Raw genomic sequence first — 27,536 nt, forward strand, 5'->3', positions numbered from 1 at the left:
AGTTCCAATGTGTATTTGAGGGGATCGCTAAACAAGGAAACCCAACACTTCTCAATCAGATCTACACAGAGCTCTACATCACAGAGGGAGGAACAGGAGAGGTCAATAATGAACATGAGCTGAGACAGATTGAGACAACAACCAGGAAACAAGCAAGACCAGAGACTGCAGTCAAATGTAACGACATCTTCAAACCCTTAACTGGACAAGACAAACGTATCAGAACTGTGCTGACAAAGGGAGTTGCTGGCATTGGAAAAACAGTCTCTGTGCAGAAGTTCATTCTGGACTGGGCTGAAGGAAAAGCAAATCAGGATGTCCAATTTGTGTTTTCATTCCCTTTTCGGGAGCTGAATTTGATGAAAGGGGACAAACACACTTTGATTGAACTTCTTAATCACTTTTCAATGGAAACCAAACAATCAAGAATCTCCAACTACGACAAGTACAAAGTTCTGTTCATCTTTGATGGTCTGGATGAGTGCCGACTGCCCCTAGACTTCCAGAAGAACAAGATCTGTTGGGACGTCACAGAGTCAACCTCAGTGGATGTTCTGCTGACAAATCTCATCAAGGGAAATCTGCTTCCCTCTGCTCTCCTCTGGATAACTACCCGACCTGCAGCAGCCAATAGGATCCCTTCAGAGTGTGTTGACCAGGTGACAGAGGTACGAGGGTTCAATGACCCACAGAAGGAGGAGTACTTCAGGAAGAGATTCAGTGATGAGGACCTGGCCAGCAGAATCCTCTCACACATAAAGACATCAAGGAGCCTCCACATCATGTGCCACATTCCAGTCTTCTGTTGGATTTCTGCAACAGTCCTCGAACACATGCTGAAACATAAGAGAGAAGAGATGCCCAAGACTCTGACTGAGATGTACACACACCTTGTGGTGTTTCATACCAAACAGAAGAATGAAAAGTATCTTGGGATAGAAGAGACAGGTCCACACTGGAATAAAGAGAGCATTCTGTCACTGGGAAAACTGGCTTTTCAACAGCTTGTGAATGGCAATCTGATTTTCTATGAAGAAGACCTGAAGGAGGTTGGCATTGATGTCAATGAAGCCTCTGTGTACTCAGGATTGTGCACACAGCTCTTTAAAGAGGAATGTGTTCTGTACCAAGACAAGGTGTACTGCTTCGTGCATCTGAGCATTCAGGAGTTTCTGGCTGCTGTATATGTGTTCCTCTCATTCATCAACAACAATGAGAATCTCATGGACAAACTGAAAACAAAAGATGAGCCTGAAGTTACTTTCTACAAGAGTGCTGTGGATAAAGCCTTACAAAGTGAGACAGGAAACCTGGACCTGTTCCTCCGCTTCCTTCTGGGACTTTCACTGGAGTCCAATCAGAAGCACTTACGAGGTCTACTGACAAAGACAAGATGCAGCTCACAGAGCCATGAAGAGACAGTAAAGTACATCAAGGAGAAGATCAGGGAGAATCCCTCTCCAGAGAGGAGCATCAATCTGTTCCACTGTCTGAATGAACTGAATGACCATTCTCTAGTGGAGGAGATCCAAAGCTTCCTGAGCTCAGGAAGTCTCTCAAAACCCAACCTGTCACCTGCACAGTGGTCAGCTCTGGTCTTTGTGTTGCTGACTTCAGAAAAGGAGCTGGATGTGTTTGACCTGAAGAAATTCTCCAGATCAGAGGAAGGTCTTCTGAGGCTGCTGCCAGTGGTCAAAGCCTCCAGAGCTGCTCTGTGAGTAAATAGAATGACATTTAAGAACTTATCATCAGGAAGAAATGAATATCATTGTCCTTCTACACTACTGGTGTTAAATAAACAGTGTGTTTGTGAAGTCATGATGATCTTGTTGCAGGCTGTCAGGCTGTGGAGTCACAGAGAAAGGCTGTGCTTCTCTGGTCTCAGCTCTGAGGTCAAACCCTTCACACCTGAGAGAGCTGGATCTGAGTAACAATGACCTGAAGGATTCAGGAGTGAAGCTGGTCTCTGCTGGACTGGGGAATCCCCACTGTAAACTGGAGACTCTGAGGTCAGTATTCCTGTAGTTGGTCAACAAGTGATAACTGTTCACCAGATCCACATGTGTTTACCAGACACACATAGTCCACACCATATGTGTTTGGACAGTGAAGCTTACATTTTACATTTGGTGCTATGCTCCAGCATTTTGGATTTGAGATAGAATGTTTCATATTAGGTGACAGTACAGAATGTCACCTTTTATTTGAGGTTAATGGTGAGAGGTTAGCATGTTTTGTTGTGGTCTCAGTTATTGGTAATGGTGAGAGGTTAGCATGTTTTGTTGTAGCCTCTGTTATTGGTAATGGTGAGAAGTTAGCATGTTTTGTTGTAGCCTCTGTTATTGGTAATGGTGAGAGGTTAGCATGTTTTGTTGTATCCTCTGTTATTGGTAACGGTGAGAGGTAAACATGTTTTGTTGTAGCCTCTGTTATTGGTAATGGTGAGAGGTTAGCGTGTTTTGTTGTAGCCTCTGTTATTGGTAATGGTGAGAGGTTAGCATGTTTTGTTGTAGCCTCTGTTATTGGTAATGGTGAGAGGTTAGCATGTTTTGTTGTAGCCTCTGTTATTGGTAATGGTGAGAGGTTAGCATGTTTTGTTGTAGCCTCTGTTATTGGTAATGGTGAGAGGTTAGCATGTTTTGTTGTAGCCTCTGTTATTGGTAATGGTGAGAGGTTAGCATGTTTTGTTTTAGCCTCTGTTATTGGTAATGGTGAGAGTTTAGCATGTTTTGTTGTAGCCTCTATTATTGGTAATGGTGAGAGGTTAGCATGTTTTGTAGCCTCTGTTATTGGTAATGGTGAGAGGTTAGCATGTTTTGTAGCCTCTGTTATTGGTAATGGTGAGAGGTTAGCATGTTTTTTTTTAGCCTCTGTTATTGGTAATGTGGAGAGGTTAGTATGTTTTGTTGTATCCTCTGTTATTGGTAATGGTGAGAGATTAGCATGTTTTGTAGCCTCTGTTATTGGTAATGGTGAGTGCTTAGCATGTTTTGTTGTAGCCTCTGTTATTGGTAATGGTGAGAGGTTAGCATGTTTTGTTGTATCCTCTGTTATTGGTGATGGTGATAGGTTAGCATGTTTTGCTGTAGTCTCTGTTATTGGTAATGGTGAGAGGTTAGCATGTTTTGCTGTAGCCTCTGTTATTGGTAATGGTGAGAGGTTAGCATGTTTTGTTGTAGCCTCTGTTATTGGTAATGGTGAGAGGTTAGCATGTTTTGTTGTAGCCCCTGTTATTGGTAATGGTTAGAGGTTAGCATGTTTTGTTGTAGCCTCTGTTATTGGTAATGGTGAGAGGTTAGCATGTTTTGTTGTAGCCTCTGTTATTGGTAATGGTGAGAGGTTAGCATGTTTTGTTGTATCCTCTGTTATTAGTAATGGTGAGAGTTTAGCATGTTTTGTTGTAGCCTCTATTATTGGTAATGGTGAGAGGTTAGCATGCTTTGTTGTAGGCTCTGTTATTGGTAAAGGTGAGAGGTTAGCATGTTTTGTTGTAGCCTCTGTTATTGGTAATGGTGAGAGGTTAGCATGTTTTGTTGTAGCCTCTGTTATTGTTAATGGTGAGAGTTTAGCATGTTTTGTTGTAGCCTCTGTTATTGCCAATGGTGAGAGGTTAGCATGTTTTGTTGTAGCCTCTGTTATTGGTAATGGTGAGAGGTTAGCATGCTTTGTTGTAGCCTCTGTTATTGGTAATGGTGAGAGGTTAGCATGTTTTGTTGTAGCCTCTGTTATTGGTAATGGTGAGAGGTTAGCATGTTTTGTTGTAGCCTCTTTTATTGGTAATGGTGAGAGGTTAGCATGTTTTGTTGTATCCCCTGTTATTGGTAATGGTGAGAGTTTAGCATGTTTTGTTGTAGCCTCTATTATTGGTAATGATGAGAGGTTAGCATGTTTTGTAACCTCTTATTGTTAATGGTGAGAGGTTAGCATGTTTTGTAGCCTCTGTTATTGGTAATGGTGAGAGGTTAGCATGTTTTGTTGTAGCCTCTGTTATTGGTAATGGTGAGAGGTTAGCATGTTTTGTTGTAGCCTCTTTTATTGGTAATGGTGAGAGGTTAGCATGTTTTGTTGTATCCCCTGTTATTGGTAATGGTGAGAGTTTAGCATGTTTTGTTGTAGCCTCTGTTATTGGTAATGGTGAGAGGTTAGCATGCTTTGTTGTAGCCTCTGTTATTGGTAATGGTGAGAGGTTAGCATGTTTTGTTGTAGCCTCTGTTATTGGTAATGGTGAGAGGTTAGCATGTTTTGTTGTAGCCTCTTTTATTGGTAATGGTGAGAGGTTAGCATGTTTTGTTGTATCCCCTGTTATTGGTAATGGTGAGAGTTTAGCATGTTTTGTTGTAGCCTCTATTATTGGTAATGATGAGAGGTTAGCATGTTTTGTAACCTCTTATTGTTAATGGTGAGAGGTTAGCATGTTTTGTAGCCTCTGTTATTGGTAATGGTGAGAGGTTAGCATGTTTTTTTGTAGCCTCTGTTGTTGGTAATGTGGAGAGGTTATTATGTTTTGTTGTATCCTCTGTTATTGGTAATGGTGAGAGGTTAGCATGTTTTGTTGTATCCTCTGTTATTGGTAATGGTGAGAGGTTAGCATGTTTTGTAGACTCTGTTATTGGTAATGGTGAGTGCTTAGCATGTTTTGTTGTAGCCTCTGTTATTGGTAATGGTGAGAGGTTAGCATGTTTTGTTGTAGCCTCTGTTATTGGTAATTGTGAGAGGTTAGCATGTTTTGTTGTAGCCTCTGTTATTGGTAATGGTGAGAGGTTAGCATGTTTTGTTGTATCCTCGGTTATTGGTAATGGTGAGAGCTTAGCATGTTTTGTTGTAGCCTCTGTTATTGGTAATGGTGAGAGGTTAGCATTTTTTGTTGTAGACTCTGTTATTGGTAATTGTGAGAGGTTAGCATGTTTTGTTGTAGCCTCTGTTATTGGTAATGGTGAGAGGTTAGCATGTTTTGTTGTAGCCTCTGTTATTGGTAATGGTGAGAGGTTAGCATGTTTTGCTGTAGCCTCTGTTTTTGGTAATGGTGAGAGATTAGCATGTTTTGTTGTAGCCTCTGTTATTGGTAATGGTGAGAGGTTAGCATGCTTTGTTGTAGCCTCTGTTATTGGTAATGGTGAGAGGTTAGCATGTTTTGTTGTAGCCTCTGTTATTGGTAATGGTGAGAGGTTAGCATGTTTTGTTGTAGCCTCTTTTATTGGTAATGGTGAGAGGTTAGCATTTTTTGTTGTATCCCCTGTTATTGGTAATGGTGAGAGTTTAGCATGTTTTGTTGTAGCCTCTATTATTGGTAATGATGAGAGGTTAGCATGTTTTGTAACCTCTTATTGTTAATGGTGAGAGGTTAGCATGTTTTGTAGCCTCTGTTATTGGTAATGGTGAGAGATTAGCATGTTTTGTTGTAGCCTCTGTTATTGGTAATGGTGAGAGGTTAGCATGTTTTGTTGTAGCCTCTTTTATTGGTAATGGTGAGAGGTTAGCATGTTTTGTTGTATCCCCTGTTATTGGTAATGGTGAGAGTTTAGCATGTTTTGTTGTAGCCTCTGTTATTGGTAATGGTGAGAGGTTAGCATGCTTTGTTGTAGCCTCTGTTATTGGTAATGGTGAGAGGTTAGCATGTTTTGTTGTAGCCTCTGTTATTGGTAATGGTGAGAGGTTAGCATGTTTTGTTGTAGCCTCTTTTATTGGTAATGGTGAGAGGTTAGCATGTTTTGTTGTATCCCCTGTTATTGGTAATGGTGAGAGTTTAGCATGTTTTGTTGTAGCCTCTATTATTGGTAATGATGAGAGGTTAGCATGTTTTGTAACCTCTTATTGTTAATGGTGAGAGGTTAGCATGTTTTGTAGCCTCTGTTATTGGTAATGGTGAGAGGTTAGCATGTTTTTTTGTAGCCTCTGTTGTTGGTAATGTGGAGAGGTTATTATGTTTTGTTGTATCCTCTGTTATTGGTAATGGTGAGAGGTTAGCATGTTTTGTTGTATCCTCTGTTATTGGTAATGGTGAGAGGTTAGCATGTTTTGTAGACTCTGTTATTGGTAATGGTGAGTGCTTAGCATGTTTTGTTGTAGCCTCTGTTATTGGTAATGGTGAGAGGTTAGCATGTTTTGTTGTAGCCTCTGTTATTGGTAATTGTGAGAGGTTAGCATGTTTTGTTGTAGCCTCTGTTATTGGTAATGGTGAGAGGTTAGCATGTTTTGTTGTATCCTCGGTTATTGGTAATGGTGAGAGCTTAGCATGTTTTGTTGTAGCCTCTGTTATTGGTAATGGTGAGAGGTTAGCATTTTTTGTTGTAGACTCTGTTATTGGTAATTGTGAGAGGTTAGCATGTTTTGTTGTAGCCTCTGTTATTGGTAATGGTGAGAGGTTAGCATGTTTTGTTGTAGCCTCTGTTATTGGTAATGGTGAGAGGTTAGCATGTTTTGCTGTAGCCTCTGTTTTTGGTAATGGTGAGAGATTAGCATGTTTTGTTGTAGCCTCTGTTATTGGTAATGGTGAGAGGTTAGCATGCTTTGTTGTAGCCTCTGTTATTGGTAATGGTGAGAGGTTAGCATGTTTTGTTGTAGCCTCTGTTATTGGTAATGGTGAGAGGTTAGCATGTTTTGTTGTAGCCTCTTTTATTGGTAATGGTGAGAGGTTAGCATTTTTTGTTGTATCCCCTGTTATTGGTAATGGTGAGAGTTTAGCATGTTTTGTTGTAGCCTCTATTATTGGTAATGATGAGAGGTTAGCATGTTTTGTAACCTCTTATTGTTAATGGTGAGAGGTTAGCATGTTTTGTAGCCTCTGTTATTGGTAATGGTGAGAGGTTAGCATGTTTTGTTGTAGCCTCTGTTATTGGTAATGGTGAGAGGTTAGCATGTTTTGTTGTAGCCTCTTTTATTGGTAATGGTGAGAGGTTAGCATGTTTTGTTGTATCCCCTGTTATTGGTAATGGTGAGAGTTTAGCATGTTTTGTTGTAGCCTCTGTTATTGGTAATGGTGAGAGGTTAGCATGCTTTGTTGTAGCCTCTGTTATTGGTAATGGTGAGAGGTTAGCATGTTTTGTTGTAGCCTCTGTTATTGGTAATGGTGAGAGGTTAGCATGTTTTGTTGTAGCCTCTTTTATTGGTAATGGTGAGAGGTTAGCATGTTTTGTTGTATCCCCTGTTATTGGTAATGGTGAGAGTTTAGCATGTTTTGTTGTAGCCTCTATTATTGGTAATGATGAGAGGTTAGCATGTTTTGTAACCTCTTATTGTTAATGGTGAGAGGTTAGCATGTTTTGTAGCCTCTGTTATTGGTAATGGTGAGAGGTTAGCATGTTTTTTTGTAGCCTCTGTTGTTGGTAATGTGGAGAGGTTATTATGTTTTGTTGTATCCTCTGTTATTGGTAATGGTGAGAGGTTAGCATGTTTTGTTGTATCCTCTGTTATTGGTAATGGTGAGAGGTTAGCATGTTTTGTAGACTCTGTTATTGGTAATGGTGAGTGCTTAGCATGTTTTGTTGTAGCCTCTGTTATTGGTAATGGTGAGAGGTTAGCATGTTTTGTTGTAGCCTCTGTTATTGGTAATTGTGAGAGGTTAGCATGTTTTGTTGTAGCCTCTGTTATTGGTAATGGTGAGAGGTTAGCATGTTTTGTTGTATCCTCGGTTATTGGTAATGGTGAGAGCTTAGCATGTTTTGTTGTAGCCTCTGTTATTGGTAATGGTGAGAGGTTAGCATTTTTTGTTGTAGACTCTGTTATTGGTAATTGTGAGAGGTTAGCATGTTTTGTTGTAGCCTCTGTTATTGGTAATGGTGAGAGGTTAGCATGTTTTGTTGTAGCCTCTGTTATTGGTAATGGTGAGAGGTTAGCATGTTTTGCTGTAGCCTCTGTTTTTGGTAATGGTGAGAGATTAGCATGTTTTGTTGTAGCCTCTGTTATTGGTAATGGTGAGAGGTTAGCATGCTTTGTTGTAGCCTCTGTTATTGGTAATGGTGAGAGGTTAGCATGTTTTGTTGTAGCCTCTGTTATTGGTAATGGTGAGAGGTTAGCATGTTTTGTTGTAGCCTCTTTTATTGGTAATGGTGAGAGGTTAGCATTTTTTGTTGTATCCCCTGTTATTGGTAATGGTGAGAGTTTAGCATGTTTTGTTGTAGCCTCTATTATTGGTAATGATGAGAGGTTAGCATGTTTTGTAACCTCTTATTGTTAATGGTGAGAGGTTAGCATGTTTTGTAGCCTCTGTTATTGGTAATGGTGAGAGGTTAGCATGTTTTGTTGTAGCCTCTGTTATTGGTAATGGTGAGAGGTTAGCATGTTTTGTTGTAGCCTCTGTTATTATTAATGGTGAGAGTTTAGCATGTTTTGTTGTAGCCTCTGTTATTGCCAATGGTGAGAGGTTAGCATGTTTTGTTGTAGCCTCTGTTATTGGTAATGGTGAGAGGTTAGCATGCTTTGTTGTAGCCTCTGTTATTGGTAATGGTGAGAGGTTAGCATGTTTTGTTGTAGCCTCTGTTATTGGTAATGGTGAGAGGTTAGCATGTTTTGTTGTAGCCTCTTTTATTGGTAATGGTGAGAGGTTAGCATGTTTTGTTGTATCCCCTGTTATTGGTAATGGTGAGAGTTTAGCATGTTTTGTTGTAGCCTCTATTATTGGTAATGATGAGAGGTTAGCATGTTTTGTAACCTCTTATTGTTAATGGTGAGAGGTTAGCATGTTTTGTAGCCTCTGTTATTGGTAATGGTGAGAGGTTAGCATGTTTTTTTGTAGCCTCTGTTGTTGGTAATGTGGAGAGGTTAGTATGTTTTGTTGTATCCTCTGTTATTGGTAATGGTGAGAGGTTAGCATGTTTTGTTATATCCTCTGTTATTGGTAATGGTGAGAGGTTAGCATGTTTTGTAGCCTCTGTTATTGGTAATGGTGAGTGCTTAGCATGTTTTGTTGTAGCCTCTGTTATTGGTAATGGTGAGAGGTTAGCATGTTTTGTTGTAGCCTCTGTTATTGGTAATTGTGAGAGGTTAGCATGTTTTGTTGTAGCCTCTGTTATTGGTAATGGTGAGAGGTTAGCATGTTTTGTTGTAGCCTCTTTTATTGGTAATGGTGAGAGGTTAGCATTTTTTGTTGTATCCCCTGTTATTGGTAATGGTGAGAGTTTAGCATGTTTTGTTGTAGCCTCTATTATTGGTAATGATGAGAGGTTAGCATGTTTTGTAACCTCTTATTGTTAATGGTGAGAGGTTAGCATGTTTTGTAGCCTCTGTTATTGGTAATGGTGAGAGGTTAGCATGTTTTGTTGTAGCCTCTGTTATTGGTAATGGTGAGAGGTTAGCATGTTTTGTTGTAGACTCTGTTATTATTAATGGTGAGAGTTTAGCATGTTTTGTTGTAGCCTCTGTTATTGCCAATGGTGAGAGGTTAGCATGTTTTGTTGTAGCCTCTGTTATTGGTAATGGTGAGAGGTTAGCATGCTTTGTTGTAGCCTCTGTTATTGGTAATGGTGAGAGGTTAGCATGTTTTGTTGTAGCCTCTGTTATTGGTAATGGTGAGAGGTTAGCATGTTTTGTTGTAGCCTCTTTTATTGGTAATGGTGAGAGGTTAGCATGTTTTGTTGTATCCCCTGTTATTGGTAATGGTGAGAGTTTAGCATGTTTTGTTGTAGCCTCTATTATTGGTAATGATGAGAGGTTAGCATGTTTTGTAACCTCTTATTGTTAATGGTGAGAGGTTAGCATGTTTTGTAGCCTCTGTTATTGGTAATGGTGAGAGGTTAGCATGTTTTTTTGTAGCCTCTGTTGTTGGTAATGTGGAGAGGTTAGTATGTTTTGTTGTATCCTCTGTTATTGGTAATGGTGAGAGGTTAGCATGTTTTGTTATATCCTCTGTTATTGGTAATGGTGAGAGGTTAGCATGTTTTGTAGCCTCTGTTATTGGTAATGGTGAGTGCTTAGCATGTTTTGTTGTAGCCTCTGTTATTGGTAATGGTGAGAGGTTAGCATGTTTTGTTGTAGCCTCTGTTATTGGTAATTGTGAGAGGTTAGCATGTTTTGTTGTAGCCTCTGTTATTGGTAATGGTGGGAGGTTAGCATGTTTTGTTGTATCCTCTGTTATTGGTAATGGTGAGAGCTTAGCATGTTTTGTTGTAGCCTCTGTTATTGGTAATGGTGAGAGGTTAGCATTTTTTGTTGTAGACTCTGTTATTGGTAATTGTGAGAGGTTAGCATGTTTTGTTGTAGCCTCTGTTATTGGTAATGGTGAGAGGTTAGCATGTTTTGTTGTAGCCTCTGTTATTGGTAATGGTGAGAGGTTAGCATGTTTTGTTGTAGCCTCTGTAATTGGTAATGGTGAGAGGTTAGCATGTTTTGTTGTAGCCTCTGTTATTGGTAATGGTGAGATGTTAGCATGTTTTATTGTAGCCTCTGTTATTGGTAATGGTGAGAGGTTAGCATGTTTTGTTGTAGCCTATGTTATTGGTAATGGTGAGAGGTTATCATGTTTTGTTGTAGCCTCTGTTATTGGTAATGGTGAGAGGTTAGCATGTTTGTTGTAGCCTCTGTTATTGGTAATGGTGAGAGGTTAGCGCATCTTGTTGTAGCCTCTGTTATTGGTAATGGTGAGAGGTTAGCATGTTTTGTTGTAGCCTCTGTAATTGGTAATGGTGAGAGGTTAGCATGTTTTGTTGTAGCCTCTGTTATTGGTAATGGTGAGATGTTAGCATGTTTTGTTGTAGCCTCTGTTATTGGTAATGGTGAGAGGTTAGCATGTTTTGTTGTAGCCTCTGTTATTGGTAATGTGAGATGTTAGCATGTTTTGTTGTAGCCTCTGTTATTGGTAATGGTGAGAGGTTAGCATGTTTTGTTGTAGCCTCTGTTATTGGTAATGGTGAGAGGTTATCATGTTTTGTTGTAGCGTCTGTTATTGGTAATGGTGAGAGGTTAGCATGTTTTGTTGTATCCTCTGTTATTGGTAACGGTGAGAGGTAAACATGTTTTGTTGTAGCCTCTGTTATTGGTAATGGTGAGAGGTTAGCATGTTTGTTGTAGCCTCTGTTATTGGTAATGGTGAGAGGTTAGCGCATCTTGTTGTAGCCTCTGTTATTGGTAATGGTGAGAGGTTAGCATGTTTTGTTGTAGCCTCTGTAATTGGTAATGGTGAGAGGTTAGCATGTTTTGTTGTATCCTCTGTTATTGGTAACGGTGAGAGGTAAACATGTTTTGTTGTAGCCTCTGTTATTGGTAATGGTGAGAGGTTAGCGTGTTTTGTTGTAGCCTCTGTTATTGCTAATGGTGAGAGGTTAGCATGTTTTGTTGTAGCCTCTGTTATTGGTAATGGTGAGAGGTTAGCATGTTTTGTTGTAGCCTCTGTTATTGGTAATGGTGAGAGGTTAGCATGTTTTGTTGTAGCCTCTGTTATTGGTAATGGTGAGAGGTTAGCATGTTTTGTTGTAGCCTCTGTTATTGGTAATGGTGAGAGGTTAGCATGTTTTGTTTTAGCCTCTGTTATTGGTAATGGTGAGAGTTTAGCATGTTTTGTTGTAGCCTCTATTATTGGTAATGGTGAGAGGTTAGCATGTTTTGTAGCCTCTGTTATTGGTAATGGTGAGAGGTTAGCATGTTTTGTAGCCTCTGTTATTGGTAATGGTGAGAGGTTAGCATGTTTTTTTGTAGCCTCTGTTATTGTTAATGTGGAGAGGTTAGTATGTTTTGTTGTATCCTCTGTTATTGGTAATGGTGAGAGGTTAGCATGTTTTGTTGTATCCTCTGTTATTGGTAATGGTGAGAGGTTAGCATGTTTTGTAGCCTCTGTTATTGGTAATGGTGAGTGCTTAGCATGTTTTGTTGTAGCCTCTGTTATTGGTAATGGTGAGAGGTTAGCATGTTTTGTTGTATCCTCTGTTATTGGTGATGGTGATAGGTTAGCATGTTTTGCGGTAGTCTCTGTTATTGGTAATGGTGAGAGGTTAGCATGTTTTGCTGTAGCCTCTGTTATTGGTAATGGTGAGAGGTTAGCATGTTTTGTTGTAGCCTCTGTTATTGGTAATGGTGAGAGGTTAACATGTTTTGTTGTAGCCCCTGTTATTGGTAATGGTTAGAGGTTAGCATGTTTTGTTGTAGCCTCTGTTATTGGTAATGGTGAGAGGTTAGCATGTTTTGTTGTAGCCTCTGTTATTGTTAATTGTGAGAGGTTAGCATGTTTTGTTGTATCCTCTGTTATTGGTAATGGTGAGAGGTTAGCATGTTTTGTTGTAGCCTCTGTTATTGGTAATGGTGAGAGGTTAGCATGTTTTGTTGTATCCTCTGTTATTGGTAATGGTGAGAGTTTAGCATGTTTTGTTGTAGCCTCTATTATTGGTAATGGTGAGAGGTTAGCATGCTTTGTTGTAGGCTCTGTTATTGGTAAAGGTGAGAGGTTAGCATGTTTTGTTGTAGCCTCTGTTATTGGTAATGGTGAGAGGTTAGCATGTTTTGTTGTAGCCTCTGTTATTGTTAATGGTGAGAGGTTAGCATGTTTTGTTGTAGCCTCTGTTATTGCCAATGGTGAGAGGTTAGCATGTTTTGTTGTAGCCTCTGTTATTGGTAATGGTGAGAGGTTAGCATGCTTTGTTGTAGCCTCTGTTATTGGTAATAGTGAGAGGTTAGCATGTTTTGTTGTAGCCTCTGTTATTGGTAATGGTGAGAGGTTAGCATGTTTTGTTGTAGCCTCTTTTATTGGTAATGGTGAGAGGTTAGCATGTTTTGTTGTATCCCCTGTTATTGGTAATGGTGAGAGTTTAGCATGTTTTGTTGTAGCCTCTATTATTGGTAATGATGAGAGGTTAGCATGTTTTGTAACCTCTTATTGTTAATGGTGAGAGGTTAGCATGTTTTGTAGCCTCTGTTATTGGTAATGGTGAGAGGTTAGCATGTTTTTTTGTAGCCTCTGTTGTTGGTAATGTGGAGAGGTTAGTATGTTTTGTTGTATCCTCTGTTATTGGTAATGGTGAGAGGTTAGCATGTTTTGTTGTATCCTCTGTTATTGGTAATGGTGAGAGGTTAGCATGTTTTGTAGCCTCTGTTATTGGTAATGGTGAGTGCTTAGCACGTTTTGTTGTAGCCTCTGTTATTGGTAATGGTGAGAGGTTAGCATGTTTTGTTGTAGCCTCTGTTATTGGTAATTGTGAGAGGTTAGCATGTTTTGTTGTAGCCTCTGTTATTGGTAATGGTGAGAGGTTAGCATGTTTTGTTGTATCCTCTGTTATTGGTAATGGTGAGAGTTTAGCATGTTTTGTTGTAGCCTCTATCATTGGTAATGGTGAGAGGTTAGCATGTTTTGTAGCCTCTGTTATTGGTAATGGTGAGAGGTTAGCATGTTTTGTAGCCTCTGTTATTGGTAATGGTGAGAGGTTAGCATGTTTTTTTGTAGCCTCTGTTATTGTTAATGTGGAGAGGTTAGTATGTTTTGTTGTATCCTCTGTTATTGGTAATGGTGAGAGGTTAGCATGTTTTGTTGTATCCTCTGTTATTGGTAATGGTGAGAGGTTAGCATGTTTTGTAGCCTCTGTTATTGGTAATGGTGAGTGCTTAGCATGTTTTGTTGTAGCCTCTGTTATTGGTAATGGTGAGAGGTTAGCATGTTTTGTTGTATCCTCTGTTATTGGTGATGGTGATAGGTTAGCATGTTTTGCGGTAGTCTCTGTTATTGGTAATGGTGAGAGGTTAGCATGTTTTGCTGTAGCCTCTGTTATTGGTAATGGTGAGAGGTTAGCATGTTTTGTTGTAGCCTCTGTTATTGGTAATGGTGAGAGGTTAACATGTTTTGTTGTAGCCCCTGTTATTGGTAATGGTTAGAGGTTAGCATGTTTTGTTGTAGCCTCTGTTATTGGTAATGGTGAGAGGTTAGCATGTTTTGTTGTAGCCTCTGTTATTGTTAATTGTGAGAGGTTAGCATGTTTTGTTGTATCCTCTGTTATTGGTAATGGTGAGAGGTTAGCATGTTTTGTTGTAGCCTCTGTTATTGGTAATGGTGAGAGGTTAGCATGTTTTGTTGTATCCTCTGTTATTGGTAATGGTGAGAGTTTAGCATGTTTTGTTGTAGCCTCTATTATTGGTAATGGTGAGAGGTTAGCATGCTTTGTTGTAGGCTCTGTTATTGGTAAAGGTGAGAGGTTAGCATGTTTTGTTGTAGCCTCTGTTATTGGTAATGGTGAGAGGTTAGCATGTTTTGTTGTAGCCTCTGTTATTGTTAATGGTGAGAGGTTAGCATGTTTTGTTGTAGCCTCTGTTATTGCCAATGGTGAGAGGTTAGCATGTTTTGTTGTAGCCTCTGTTATTGGTAATGGTGAGAGGTTAGCATGCTTTGTTGTAGCCTCTGTTATTGGTAATGGTGAGAGGTTAGCATGTTTTGTTGTAGCCTCTGTTATTGGTAATGGTGAGAGGTTAGCATGTTTTGTTGTAGCCTCTTTTATTGGTAATGGTGAGAGGTTAGCATGTTTTGTTGTATCCCCTGTTATTGGTAATGGTGAGAGTTTAGCATGTTTTGTTGTAGCCTCTATTATTGGTAATGATGAGAGGTTAGCATGTTTTGTAACCTCTTATTGTTAATGGTGAGAGGTTAGCATGTTTTGTAGCCTCTGTTATTGGTAATGGTGAGAGGTTAGCATGTTTTTTTGTAGCCTCTGTTGTTGGTAATGTGGAGAGGTTAGTATGTTTTGTTGTATCCTCTGTTATTGGTAATGGTGAGAGGTTAGCATGTTTTGTTGTATCCTCTGTTATTGGTAATGGTGAGAGGTTAGCATGTTTTGTAGCCTCTGTTATTGGTAATGGTGAGTGCTTAGCATGTTTTGTTGTAGCCTCTGTTATTGGTAATGGTGAGAGGTTAGCATGTTTTGTTGTAGCCTCTGTTATTGGTAATTGTGAGAGGTTAGCATGTTTTGTTGTAGCCTCTGTTATTGGTAATGGTGAGAGGTTAGCATGTTTTGTTGTATCCTCTGTTATTGGTAATGGTGAGAGGTTAGCATGTTTTGTTGTAGCCTCTGTTGTTGGTAATGGTGAGAGGTTAGCATTTTTTGTTGTAGACTCTGTTATTGGTAATTGTGAGAGGTTAGCATGTTTTGTTGTAGCCTCTGTTATTGGTAATGGTGAGAGGTTAGCATGTTTTGTTGTAGCCTCTGTTATTGGTAATGGTGAGAGGTTAGCATGTTTTGTTGTAGCCTCTGTTTTTGGTAATGGTGAGAGGTTAGCATGTTTTGTTGAAGCATCTGTTATGGGTAATGGTGAGAGGTTAGCATGTTTTGTTGTAGCCTCTGTTATTGGTAATGGTGAGAGGTTAGCATGTTTTGTTGTAGCCTCTGTTATTGGTAATGGTGAAATGTTAGCATGTTTTGTTGTAGCCTCTGTTATTGGTAATGGTGAGAGGTTAGCATGTTTGTTGTAGCCTCTGTTATTGGTAATGGTGAGAGGTTAGCGCATCTTGTTGTAGCCTCTGTTATTGGTAATGGTGAGAGGTTAGCATGTTTTGTTGTAGCCTCTGTAATTGGTAATGGTGAGAGGTTAGCATGTTTTGTTGTAGCCTCTGTTATTGGTAATGGTGAGATGTTAGCATGTTTTGTTGTAGCCTCTGTTATTGGTAATGGTGAGAGGTTAGCATGTTTTGTTGTAGCCTATGTTATTGGTAATGGTGAGAGGTTATCATGTTTTGTTGTAGCCTCTGTTATTGGTAATGGTGAGAGGTTAGTATGTTTTGTTGTAGCCTCTGTTATTGGTAATGGTGAGAGGTTAACATTTTTTGTTGTATCCTCTGTTATTGGTAATGGTGAGAGGTTAGCATGTTTTGTTGTAGCCTCTGTTATTGGTAATGGTGAGAGGTTAGCATGTTTTGTTGTAGCCTCTGTTATTGGTAATGGTGAAATGTTAGCATGTTTTGTTGTAGCCTCTGTTATTGGTAATGGTGAGAGCTTAGCATGTTTGTTGTAGCCTCTGTAATTGGTAATGGTGAGAGGTTAGCATGTTTTGTTGTAGCCTCTGTTATTGGTAATGGTGAGATGTTAGCATGTTTTGTTGTAGCCTCTGTTATTGGTAATGGTGAGAGGTTAGCATGTTTTGTTGTAGCCTCTGTTATTGGTAATGGTGAGAGGTTATCATGTTTTGTTGTAGCGTCTGTTATTGGTAATGGTGAGAGTTTAGTATGTTTTGTTGTAGCCTCTGTTATTGGTAATGGTGAGAGATTTACATGTTTTGTTGTATCCTCTGTTATTGGTAATGGTGAGAGGTTAGCATGTTTTGTTGTAGCCTCTGTTATTGGTAATGGTGAGAGGTTAGCATGTTTTGTTGTATCCCTGTTATGGGCAATTGTGAGAGGTTAGCATGTTTTGTTGTAACCTCTGTAACTTTCTCACTCATTATTATTGATGATTCGTTTACGACCAAACACTAATCTTTGACTACTAACCTGATCCCGGTATTGGGATTTATTGTCAAGAGACCATGGCAGGAAATTCAAATCTGCAAGAATCTAAGAATTTCAATTTCTCAAACAATCAACTATTTTTCACCATTTGAAAGATAAACATCTCCTAAATCCAACCACATTGTCCGATTTCAAAGAGGCTTTACGGCAAAATCATAAAGTTAGATTATGTTAGGACAGTACATTGAAAATAGCTGTGTGTAATCTTTTGTCAATTCAAAGACAGGCGTCACCAAAAGCAGATAACCAGCTAAAATTATGCACTAACCTTTGATGATCTTCATCAGATGACACTACTAGGACATTATGTTATACAATACATGCATTTTTTGTTCCATCAAGTTCATATTTATATCCAAAAACAGCATTTTACAGTAGCGGTGAAATTCAGATTTTTTTTCTCCCTCAAATGCTTCCGGTGAATCAGCGTTACAATTTACAAAATTACTATTCGAAAACATTGGTCAATTATAATATTGTCATTCAAAGAATTATAGATGAACATCTCGTAAATGCTACCGCATTGCCAGATTTCAAAATAACTTTACTGGGAAATCATACTTTGCAATAAACGGGGTGCTGTGCTAAGAACAATAGGCTAGGATATACAGGATAGAACCATCTAATATCAATAATACTATTGTCAATAATCCCTTACCTTTGATTATCTTCATCAGAAGGCACTTCCAGGACTCCCAGGTCCACAACAAATGTGGTTTCTTTCGACAAAGTTCATAATTTATGTCCAAATAACTCCAAGTTGTTCCATGTTGTTAGGCGTTCAGTAGGCTCCTCAAAATGTAGGGCGGGGGGGGAAAAGTCACGACGAAAAGTAAAAAAAAAATCTATTTACGTTCGTTCAAACATGTCAAACGTTGTTTAGCATCAATCTTTAGGGCCATTTTTAACGTGAAACATCAGTAATATTTCAACCCGACCTCTCCTGTGTCTTGAAAAACGTTTTTGAAAAATGTCTCGCCTCACATGCACGCGCAGGTGTGGGCAATAATGAAGTGACGACCTCCCAGGGACGTCAACTTCCCTTCCTTGTCATCCGGTCTCTGTTCATCATAGACGCTTCAATCAACTTTATAAAGATCGTTGACATCTAGTGGAAGCCGTAGGAAGTGCGAAATGAATCCTTTGTCACTGTGTGATCTATTAGCAATGACTCGAAAATAGTACAGCCACAAAATTCTCATTTCCTGGTTGTATTTTTCTCAGGTTTTTGCCTGCCATATGAGTTTTGTTATACTTACAGACACCATTCAAACAGTTTTAGAGAATTCAGAGTGTTTTCTATCCAAATCTGTTAATAATATGCATATCCTAGCTTCTGAGTTGGTGTAGGAGGCAGTTAAAAATGGGCACATATTTTTTTCAAAATTCTCAATACTGCCCCCTAGCCCGTAGAGGTTAATACACTATAAGTATATTGGTCAGAATACTTATGACTTCTTCAAATGGGGAGACAGGAAACATAAAGTGTTTTCATTTTTAAACGTGAAACAGACATGTATTAAAATACCCTCAAATAAAAGGTGACATTTTATACAGTCACCTCATATGAAACATTTGATCTCAAATCCAAAATGTTGGAGTATAGAGCCACATTTAAAATGTCAGCTTCACTTTCAAAATAGATATGGTGTGGACTGTATACTCAATACAATCTAAATCTGATACCTCACTGTCTGTCTTTTGACTGATACTGCTTTTAAACTGGTCTGGTCAGTCTACTCAAATATTTGTACTATACATGTTTCTATCTGCAGGCAATACTTTGATCATTTGTCATTTTTAATGATGATATATTAATTTACGAATAGATATGGAAGGTTTCATATGTTTAAAAAATATACTGCCACTATTTTCACCACCAAAGAATAGCAGTGTGATTTTAATATGATTTGACTCTTTGCAGGCTGTCAGGCTGTCTAGTCACAGAGGAAAGCTGTGCTTCTCTGGTCTCAGCTCTGGAGTCAAACCCCTCACACCTGAGAGAGCTGGACCTGAGTAACAATGACCTGAAGGATTCAGGAGTGAAGCTGCTCTCTGCTGTACTGTGGAATCCCCACTGTAAACTGGAGACTCTGAGGTCAGTATTCCTGTAGTTGGTCAACAAGTGATAACTGTTCACCAGATCCACGTGTTTACCAGACACACATAGTCCACAGCACATGTGTTTGGACAGTGAAGCTTACAGTTTAAAATGTGGTGCTATGCTCCATCATTTTGGATTTGAGATCGAATGTTTCATATTAGGTGACAGTACAGAATGTCACCTTTTATTTAAAGGTATTCATACATATACAGTCGTGGCCAAAGGTTTTGAGAATGACACAAATATTATTTTTCACAAGTCTGCTGCTTCAGTGTCTTTAGATATTTTTGGTCAGATATTACTATGGAATACTGAAGTATAATTACAAGCATTTCATGAGTGTCAAAGGCTTTTATTGACAATTACATGAAGTTGAAACATAACCCAAAACACAACCAAAACAAACTGCAAATCATACCAATGAGTAAACCAACCAAATCCTCAACTTGTGACTACTTTAATACACTATAAGTGAATTGGTCAGAATACTTATGACTTCTTCAAATAGGGGGACTAGATACATAAAGTGCTTTTATTTTTCAAAATGGTGAAACAGATATGTATGAAAATACCCTCAAATAAAAGGTGACATTATATACTGTCACCTCATATGAAACATTTGATCTGAAATCGAAAATGTTGGAGTTTAGAGCCACATTTAAAATGTTATCTTCACTGTCAAAATAGATATGGTGTGGACTGTATACTCAATACAATCTAAATCTGAGTCTTTTGACTGATGCTGCTTTTTAAACTGGTCTGGTCAGTCTACTCAAATATTTGTACTATACATTTTTCTCTCAACAAGCAATACTTTGATCATTTGTCATTTCTAGTAATGATACATTATTTTATGAATAGATATGGCAGGTTTCAGGACACTGATATATCTGAATATGTAGAAAAAATATATACTGCCACTATTTTCACCACCAAAGAATGTCAGTGTGATTTTATTATGATTTGACTCTTTGCAGGCTGTCAGGCTGTCTAGTCACAGAGGAAGGCTGTGCTTCTCTGGTCTCAGCTCTGCGGTCCAACCCCTCACACCTGAGAGAGCTGGACCTGAGCTACAATCACCCAGGAGACTCAGGAGTCAGACTGCTCTCTGCTGGACTGGAGGATCCACACTGCAGACTGGAGAAACTCAAGTATGTAGAGGGTTTATGTCAATGTTCATATCAGACATGTTTGACTTATCAGGCTAGTTATGACAAACATTCTTAACACCACTTGGACAAAGTTCTATGCTGACTCTGTGTGTGTGTGTGTGTGTGTGTGTGTGTGTGTGTGTGTGTGTGTGTGTGTGTGTGTGTGTGTGTGTGTGTGTGTGTGTGTGTGTGTGTGTGTGTGTGTGTGTGTGTGTGTGTGTGTGTGTGTGTGTATCACTCATTGACTGTCTGTTCTTCTGCTTACCGCTACAGTGTGGAAAATGGTGGAGAGAACACAATGAAACCTGGGCTTAGAAAATGTGAGTGTTGACTGCTGTGAGGAATATGACAAAGAATAAGTCCTAATTCAAGTGTGTGTGTCCTGTGTGTGTGTGTGTATCCTGTGTGTGTGTGTGTGTGTGTGTGTGTGTATATCCAGTGTGTGTGTGTGTGTGTGTTTGTGTGTCCAGTGTGTGTCCAGTGTGTGTGTGTGTGTGTCCATCCTGAAATGGACAATTATGAATGGGAACATATTGGCACCGTACGAAACATATACACGATGTCCAATACCACTCAAATGGACGGCATTTATTTCAAAGCTTATGGCAAATCTCATATGGAAAATGCCAAGTGTCACACAGCAAAAATCCATAAGATGGCAAGCGCGCTCCACAGTAAATTGTCATATTGCAAATGCACATCAAGTCAAGACCCAAGGGTCAAATTTTGAAAATGTGAAAAAAAAAACACAAAAATGTATCACCCTCTAAAAAAGTGCTCTCTAGACCGTTTTTCAAAATTCTTTCGATTTTTTTTGTCAATTATATATGTATAAGAACTGTATGAACATACCTTTGTCATATTATATTCTCATATTTTTTTTACTTGTCCATAAGGCATATGTTTTGCCAATTTGCAATATGATTTCATAGGAAGTCAAACGTCGAAGTCAAAAGTCAGTGAACCATTCCCAAATGCCATAAGAAATGTCCAAATGCAATATGAAAGTATTGAAAGTGCCAAATCAGGATGTTATGTCCATTTGCCATGTGCGATCATAGGAAGTTGGTTTCCAAACCCAAAAGTCAGTGAACCATGTCCAAATGGCATTTATACTGCCCGAATGACATATAGCCCTATGTTAAGCCATGAATCAACCTAGATGGTCTATGTGTCATGTATGATGAGGGAGAAGTGGGACTCTGTTGTTTTTAACATTTTGAAAAACGTCCAAAATGACCAGGGGCGCCCCCTATTGGATGGGCATGGGTGGGGGGTGCTCCCTACCCAACCGTAGACCCCTTGCTCCCCCTAAAGGCATTAAAAAACGTTTTTAAAATGTGCTCCTGGTAACCCATTCCAATCACCAGGTGCACGGCTGTCCATTTGCAATATGTTTTAATTTGACATGCTCAAAAATACTGCAGAAATGCAAAATTGACTGGCCCGATGAACTCGGGATGGCCGGGCAGTGCTAGTGGGTCCTCTCCATCGCTCGTTGTGTTGATTTCATCATGTCCATTTGGTGATGTTTTTTCACTGTTGAATCTTATTGCAAATGGACACAAGTCAGCCAGCAAGTCACCGTCCATCAGTCAATTAGATATCATTCTGACACCAAACTGATACATACTGACACCACACCAACTTTTTCCAATTAGTTTAGCAGCCAACTATCACATATTTCAGAGCAGTTCCATAATTCACAGCATCTTCTGTTTAACCTCTCTGGGCTAGGTGGGACGAATTCGTCCCACCTACGTAACAGCCAGTTGAATCCTGTGGCGCGATTTTCAAAACCTTTGAAATGCTATTACTTCAATTTCTCAAACATATGACTATTTTACAGCTATTTAAAGACAAGACTCTCGTTAATCTAACCACACTGTCCGATTTCAAAAAGGCTTTACAACGAAAGCAAAACATTAGATTATGTCAGCAGACTACCCAGCCAGAAATAATCAGACACCCATTTTTCAAGCTAGCATATAATGTCACAAAAACCCAGAAGACAGCTAAATGCAGCACTAACCTTTGATGATCTTCATCAGATGACACACCTAGGACATTATGTTATACAATACATGCATGTTTTGTTCAATCAAGTTCATATTCATATCAAAAAACAGCTTTTTACATTAGCATGTGACGTTCAGATCTAGCATACCCCCCGCAAACTTCCGGGGAATTTACTAACAATTTACTAAATTACTCACGATAAACGTTCACAAAAAGCATAACAATTATTTTAAGAATTATAGATACAGAACTCCTCTATGCACTCGATATGTCCGATTTTAAAATAGCTTTTCGGATGAAGCACATTTTGCAATATTCTAAGTACATAGCCCAGCCATCACGGGCTAGCTATTTAGACACCCGGCAAGTTTAGCCTTCACCAAAATCACATTTACTATAAGAAAAATGGTCTTACCTTTCCTGTTCTTCGTCAGAATGCACTCCCAGGACTTCTACTTCAATAACAAATGTTGGTTTGGTCCCAAATAATCCATCGTTATATCCGAATAGCGTCGTTTTGTTCGTGCGTTCCAGAAACTATCCGAAATGGTAAATAACGGTCGTGCGCATAGCGCATTTCGTGACAAAAAAATTATAAATATTCCTTTACCGTACTTCGAAGCATGTCAACCGCTGTTTAAAATCAATTTTTATGCAATTTATCTCGTAGAAAAGCGATAATATTCCGACCGGGAATCTGCGTGTCTGTAAAATGAGGGAAAAACAGAAAGATGGGGGCGGACTGTGCATGCGCCTAAAGCCCTTTGTCCCCTGATAGACCACTTAGCAAAAGTGCTCCTGTGTTTCAGCCAGGGCTTTGAATTACGTCATTCAGGTTTTTCCCGGGCTCTGAGACCCCATTGGAGCTGTGGGAAGTGTCACGTAACAGCTAAGATCCTGACTTTTCAATAAACAGAAACAAGAAGAACGACTCCTTGTCAGACAGGCCACTTCCTGCATGAAACCTTCTCAGATTTTTGCCTGCCAAATGAGTTATGTTATACTCACAGACACCATTCAAACAGTTTTAGAAACTTTAGGGTGTTTTCTATCCATATGTAATAAGTATATGCATATTCTAGTTACTGGGTAGGAGTGGTAACCAGATTAAATCGGGTACGTTTTTTATCCGGCGGTGAAAATACTGCCCCCTAGCACTAACAAGTTAAACCATAATAAAAACATAAAACACATAGTTACGTTCTAGCTGTGGGTCCAGTTCGGACATTATGTGTAGGCCTAGCTGAGGCGACACCGAATCCTAAGTTTCGGCTCGATAGGTCATTTGAAGCCCGAGCAGCGACCTTAATTGGTGCTGAAAATCCACATTTTCCGGGAGTTGCTACGGGGTCCTTGAATGAAACGTTAGGGTCCATCTCTATGGGCCGAGGCGGTTTCAATGCACCTAGTCTTGCGACTCTGGGACTTTTTTAAATGTCGTCATTTTTGTGATGTTATTGCAAATGTACGAGTCTGTTTCTCGGTCTGAGAACCTCCTAGAGCCACGTAACTCACCGTGCACTATCGACTTGAGCTCTAGAACAGGTTTCTAAAGTTTCAGAGCTCTAGGTCTGACGGTTCTTTGATAGTTCAAATGAAGTTAACTATTGCAGGCAGTGTATGTCTCTAAGCCCCACACTGTGTTACTATGGCCTAGATGTGTATGTGTGTTAGTTTGTTTTGCAAATCTGATGGGATAAATGACTGATTTAGAGGTTCATGAGGGTTGCCTAATCACACATATGAAGTTTTGGAAAGATGTGACTTTTTTAACCCTTCGAAACAGCCCCTATGCCCCCAATTTAAGGCACTTCCGGTTGGCACAGGAAGCTAAAAGTAAACACATATCCTCATTGGGGTAGGCTTTTACAGAATCCTGAGTTGAATACAGTGATTTTCACAAACTGCAGGTTTGGTGCATCAAAACACCTTTAGGGTGAATTTAACCACTTCCGGTTGCTCCAGGAAGCTTAGAATCAACACAGGTAGACCTCATAGTATAACATATGATCATTCAACAAGTCTCAAGTTACCTTAACTTCTCCTTTTGATACCTAGAAACATCTACATTAAATGAATTAGTGAAAAGTGAGTTAACATTCTAATGTGAATGATGATGATTTCTAATATTGTGTCTGGTTTCATCCATCAGATGTCTGTGATCTCACACTCGACCCAAACACAGTAGACAGACGCCTCTCTCTGTCTGAGGAGAACAGAAAGGTGACATGGAGGAGAGAGGAGCAGCCGTATCCTGATCACCCAGAGAGATTTGTGGGATGTAGACAGGTGCTGTGTAGAGAGGGTCTGACTGGGCGCTGTTACTGGGAGGCAGAGTGGAGTGGGAGGGAGGCTGTTATAGGAGTGACTTATAAAGGAATCAACAGGAGAGGAGAGGTTAATGACTGTTGTCTTGGATGTAATGACAAGTCCTGGAGTCTGACCTGCTCTGACAACAGTTACTATGCCTGTCACGATAATAATTCCACTACCATAGACGTCCGCTCCTCCAGCTCCCACAGAGTAGGAGTGTATCTGGACTGGCCAGCCGGCACTCTGTCCTTCTATAGAGCCTCCTCTGACACACTGACCCACCTGATCACATTCACCTCCACATTCACTGAGCCCCTCTATCCAGGGTTCTGGGTTTATAATGACTCCTCAGTGTCCCTGTAAATAATAACCTGACACACACACACACACACACACACACACACACACACACACACACACACACACACACACACACACACACACACACACACACACACACACACACACACACACATATACACACACTGGACACACACACACACACACACACACACTGACACACACTGACACACACACACACACTCACACTGGACACCCACATACACATACACTGGACACACACACACACACAGTGGACACGCGCACGCACACACACACACACACACACACACACACACACACACAGATACACCCATTGAATAAACATACACACACTGGACACATTCACATACACACACACACACACACACACACACACACTGGACACACACACACACACACACACACACACACACACACACACACACTGGATACACATACACACAATGGACACATACAATGGATTCACACACTGGACACACACTGGACAAACACGCTGGACACAAATACACACTGGACACACACACACACCAGACACACACACACTAGATACACACACTGGACACACACACACACACACACACTGGACACACACACACTGGACACACAAACACACACACACACACACACTGGATACACACACACACACACACACAGGATACACACACACACACACACACACACACACACACACACACACACACACACACACACACACACACACACTGGAAACAAACACACACTGAACACACACACACACACACATACACACACTGGACACATACACAATGGACACACACACACATGCTGGACACACATATGCAAACACACACACAGACACACAAACACACACACACACTGGACACACACACACAGACACAAGACAGACACAAGTGTTCTTCTCTTCTCAGGAAGGCCAAGTCTGAATATTTTATGTCTGTTACCACTGATAACCTGAATGACCCTAGAAAGTTTTGGAAGGCTATTAAGTCTATGTCTGGTAACAGTAATGTTAATGAATTACCATCATGTGTATTGAAGGACTCTGTTGCTATATATGACAAAACTGAAATGCTGAATTGTTTCAATGAGCACTTTGTATCATCTGGTAGGCTGTTTGATTCAGTGTCCTCTGTCTCTGTACAACCTTGTGTTGATGAACCAGTGAGAGCTGGTCAAACTTTTAGCTTTTTGCCATTCTCAGTGCAGGTGGTACATAAGGCCCTGAAATCCTTAGATCAGAGAAAGCCTGCAGGTCCTGATCTTTTGGATCCCTGCTTTTTAAATCTGGCAGCTGATTTCATAGCTGAACCACTTGCATATCTGTTTAATCTAACCCTGGAATGGAATGAAATTCCAAAGATCTGGAAATCAGCATTTGTCCTGCCACTTTTAAAAGGGGGAGATCCAACTCTTTTAAATAATTATAGGCCAATCTCAAAGCTGTCACCCCTGGTGAAAATACTTGAAACCCTTGTGAGTGACCAGCTAAAAGAGTTTTTATATACTAACTCTATTTTATCAATGTACCAATTGGGTTTCAGGAAGAAGCATAGCACAATTACAGCAGCCATGATGGTTTTAAATGATATCACTGAAGCTCTTGACAAAAAACAGCATTGTGTCTCACTTTTTATTGATCTCTCTAAGGCTTTTGATACAGTTGATCATGCTATACTAAGGCAGAGATTGTTGAGTGTAGGTCTTTCAGAGCATGCAGTTGCATGGTTTGTTAACTATCTGTCTGATAGAACTCAGTGCACTCAATTTGATGGGCTTAGGTCTGTTAAATTGTCTGTCTTGAATGGTGTGCCCCAAGGCTCTGTACTTGGTCCTCTCTTATTCACTATTTATATAAATAATTTAGACAAAAATGTCCAAAATGCACAACTTCATTTTTATGCTGATGATCCTGTTATTTACTGTTGTGCTTCATCTCTTACAAAAGCTTTCCAGAACTTGCAAACTGCTTTTAATACTGTTCAACATACCTTGTCTCGATTGAAGCTTATCCTGAATACTGACAAAACTAAACTAATGGTGTTTTCTAAAGCAAGAAATAGACCTCTGAACCTTTCACCTATTACTACCTGTCAGGGCAATGAGATTGAGGTTGTAACCTCATATAAATATCTTGGAATTTTGATTGATGATGGCCTCTCTTTTAAAATGCATATTCAACAACTTACAAAAAAATTGAAGCTGAAATTAGGATTTTATTTTAGGAATAAGGCTTGTTTTTCTTTTGAAGCCAGAAGGAGGCTAGTATCAGCTACATTTATGCCTTTACTAGACTATGGGGATATTTTATATATGAATGCTTCCGCTCAGTGTTTGAGATCAATTGACACCCTTTACCATGGCACTTTGAGATTTATTTTAAACTGCAAAACCCTTACGCACCACTGCACTTTGTATACCAGGGTTGGCTGGCCTTCTCTAGTCACTCGTAGGCTCAGTCACTGGTATACTTTTATTTACAAAGACATTTTGGGTTTACTACCTTTTTATTTGGGCATTTTTATTGTTCAGAAATGTGGTGGGTACTCTCTTCGTTCGCGGGACTTTATCCTGCTAACTGTTCCAAATGTCCGAACTGAATTTGGTAAAAGGGCTTTTATGTACTCTGCACCATCGTCTTGGAACGTCTTACAAAATACTTTTAAACTGGAAGAACTGGTCCTGATTGGTGTTTTTAAATCACTGATGAATGATCTGGAGACTGATTCCCTGACATGTCAATGTTTTTAATTTGCTGTTTTTGATTTTGTTATACTCTTGTGAATTCTATGGTTTTTACTAGATTACTTGTAGTTTTTCATGTTTGTCTGTAATTTTTGTAATGACTTGGCGCTGCCTATCTTGGCCAGGACGCTCTTGAAAAAGAGATTTTAAATCTCAATGAGCCCTTCCTGGTTAAATAAAGGTTAAATAAATAAATAAATAAAACTGCATCTGGCATCAATGTCCTCCATGAAGATGAGATTGATGTTCTGGCCTCTCATCTCCTCCTTCATCTCTCAGCAGGTTCACTGCATCTGGCATCAATGTCCTCCATGAAGATGAGATTGATGTTCTGGCCTCTCATCCCCTTCATCTCTCAGCAGGTTCACTGCATCTGGCATCAATGTCCTCCATGAAGATGAGGTTGATGTTCTGTTCTCTCATCCCCTCCTTCATCTCTCAGCAGGTTCACTGCATCTGGCAT

General features: G+C 39.7%; 1 protein-coding gene across 1 annotated transcript in view; it reads left to right on the forward strand.

Moving 5' to 3' along the window:
* The window catches only part of LOC145875726 (NLR family CARD domain-containing protein 3-like), a 27,875-nt gene extending 729 nt beyond the window's left edge, over nucleotides 1–27,146 (forward strand). Inside the window, exons 2-6 of the mRNA XM_082971551.1 lie at nucleotides 1–1,714; nucleotides 1,836–1,990; nucleotides 19,492–19,657; nucleotides 19,931–19,977; nucleotides 23,829–27,146. The exon at nucleotides 1–1,714 is cut by the window's left edge and continues 51 nt beyond it. Coding sequence (XP_082827677.1) covers nucleotides 1–1,714; nucleotides 1,836–1,990; nucleotides 19,492–19,657; nucleotides 19,931–19,977; nucleotides 23,829–24,352 — 2,606 coding nt within the window. The 3' untranslated portion in view covers nucleotides 24,353–27,146. The remainder of the gene's footprint in view (nucleotides 1,715–1,835; nucleotides 1,991–19,491; nucleotides 19,658–19,930; nucleotides 19,978–23,828) is intronic.
* Nucleotides 27,147–27,536: the final 390 nt, after the last annotated feature.

Source organism: Salmo salar, unplaced genomic scaffold, assembly GCF_965601325.2.
Source record: "Salmo salar unplaced genomic scaffold, fSalSal1 ptg000322l, whole genome shotgun sequence".
Lineage (NCBI taxonomy): Eukaryota > Metazoa > Chordata > Actinopteri > Salmoniformes > Salmonidae > Salmo > Salmo salar.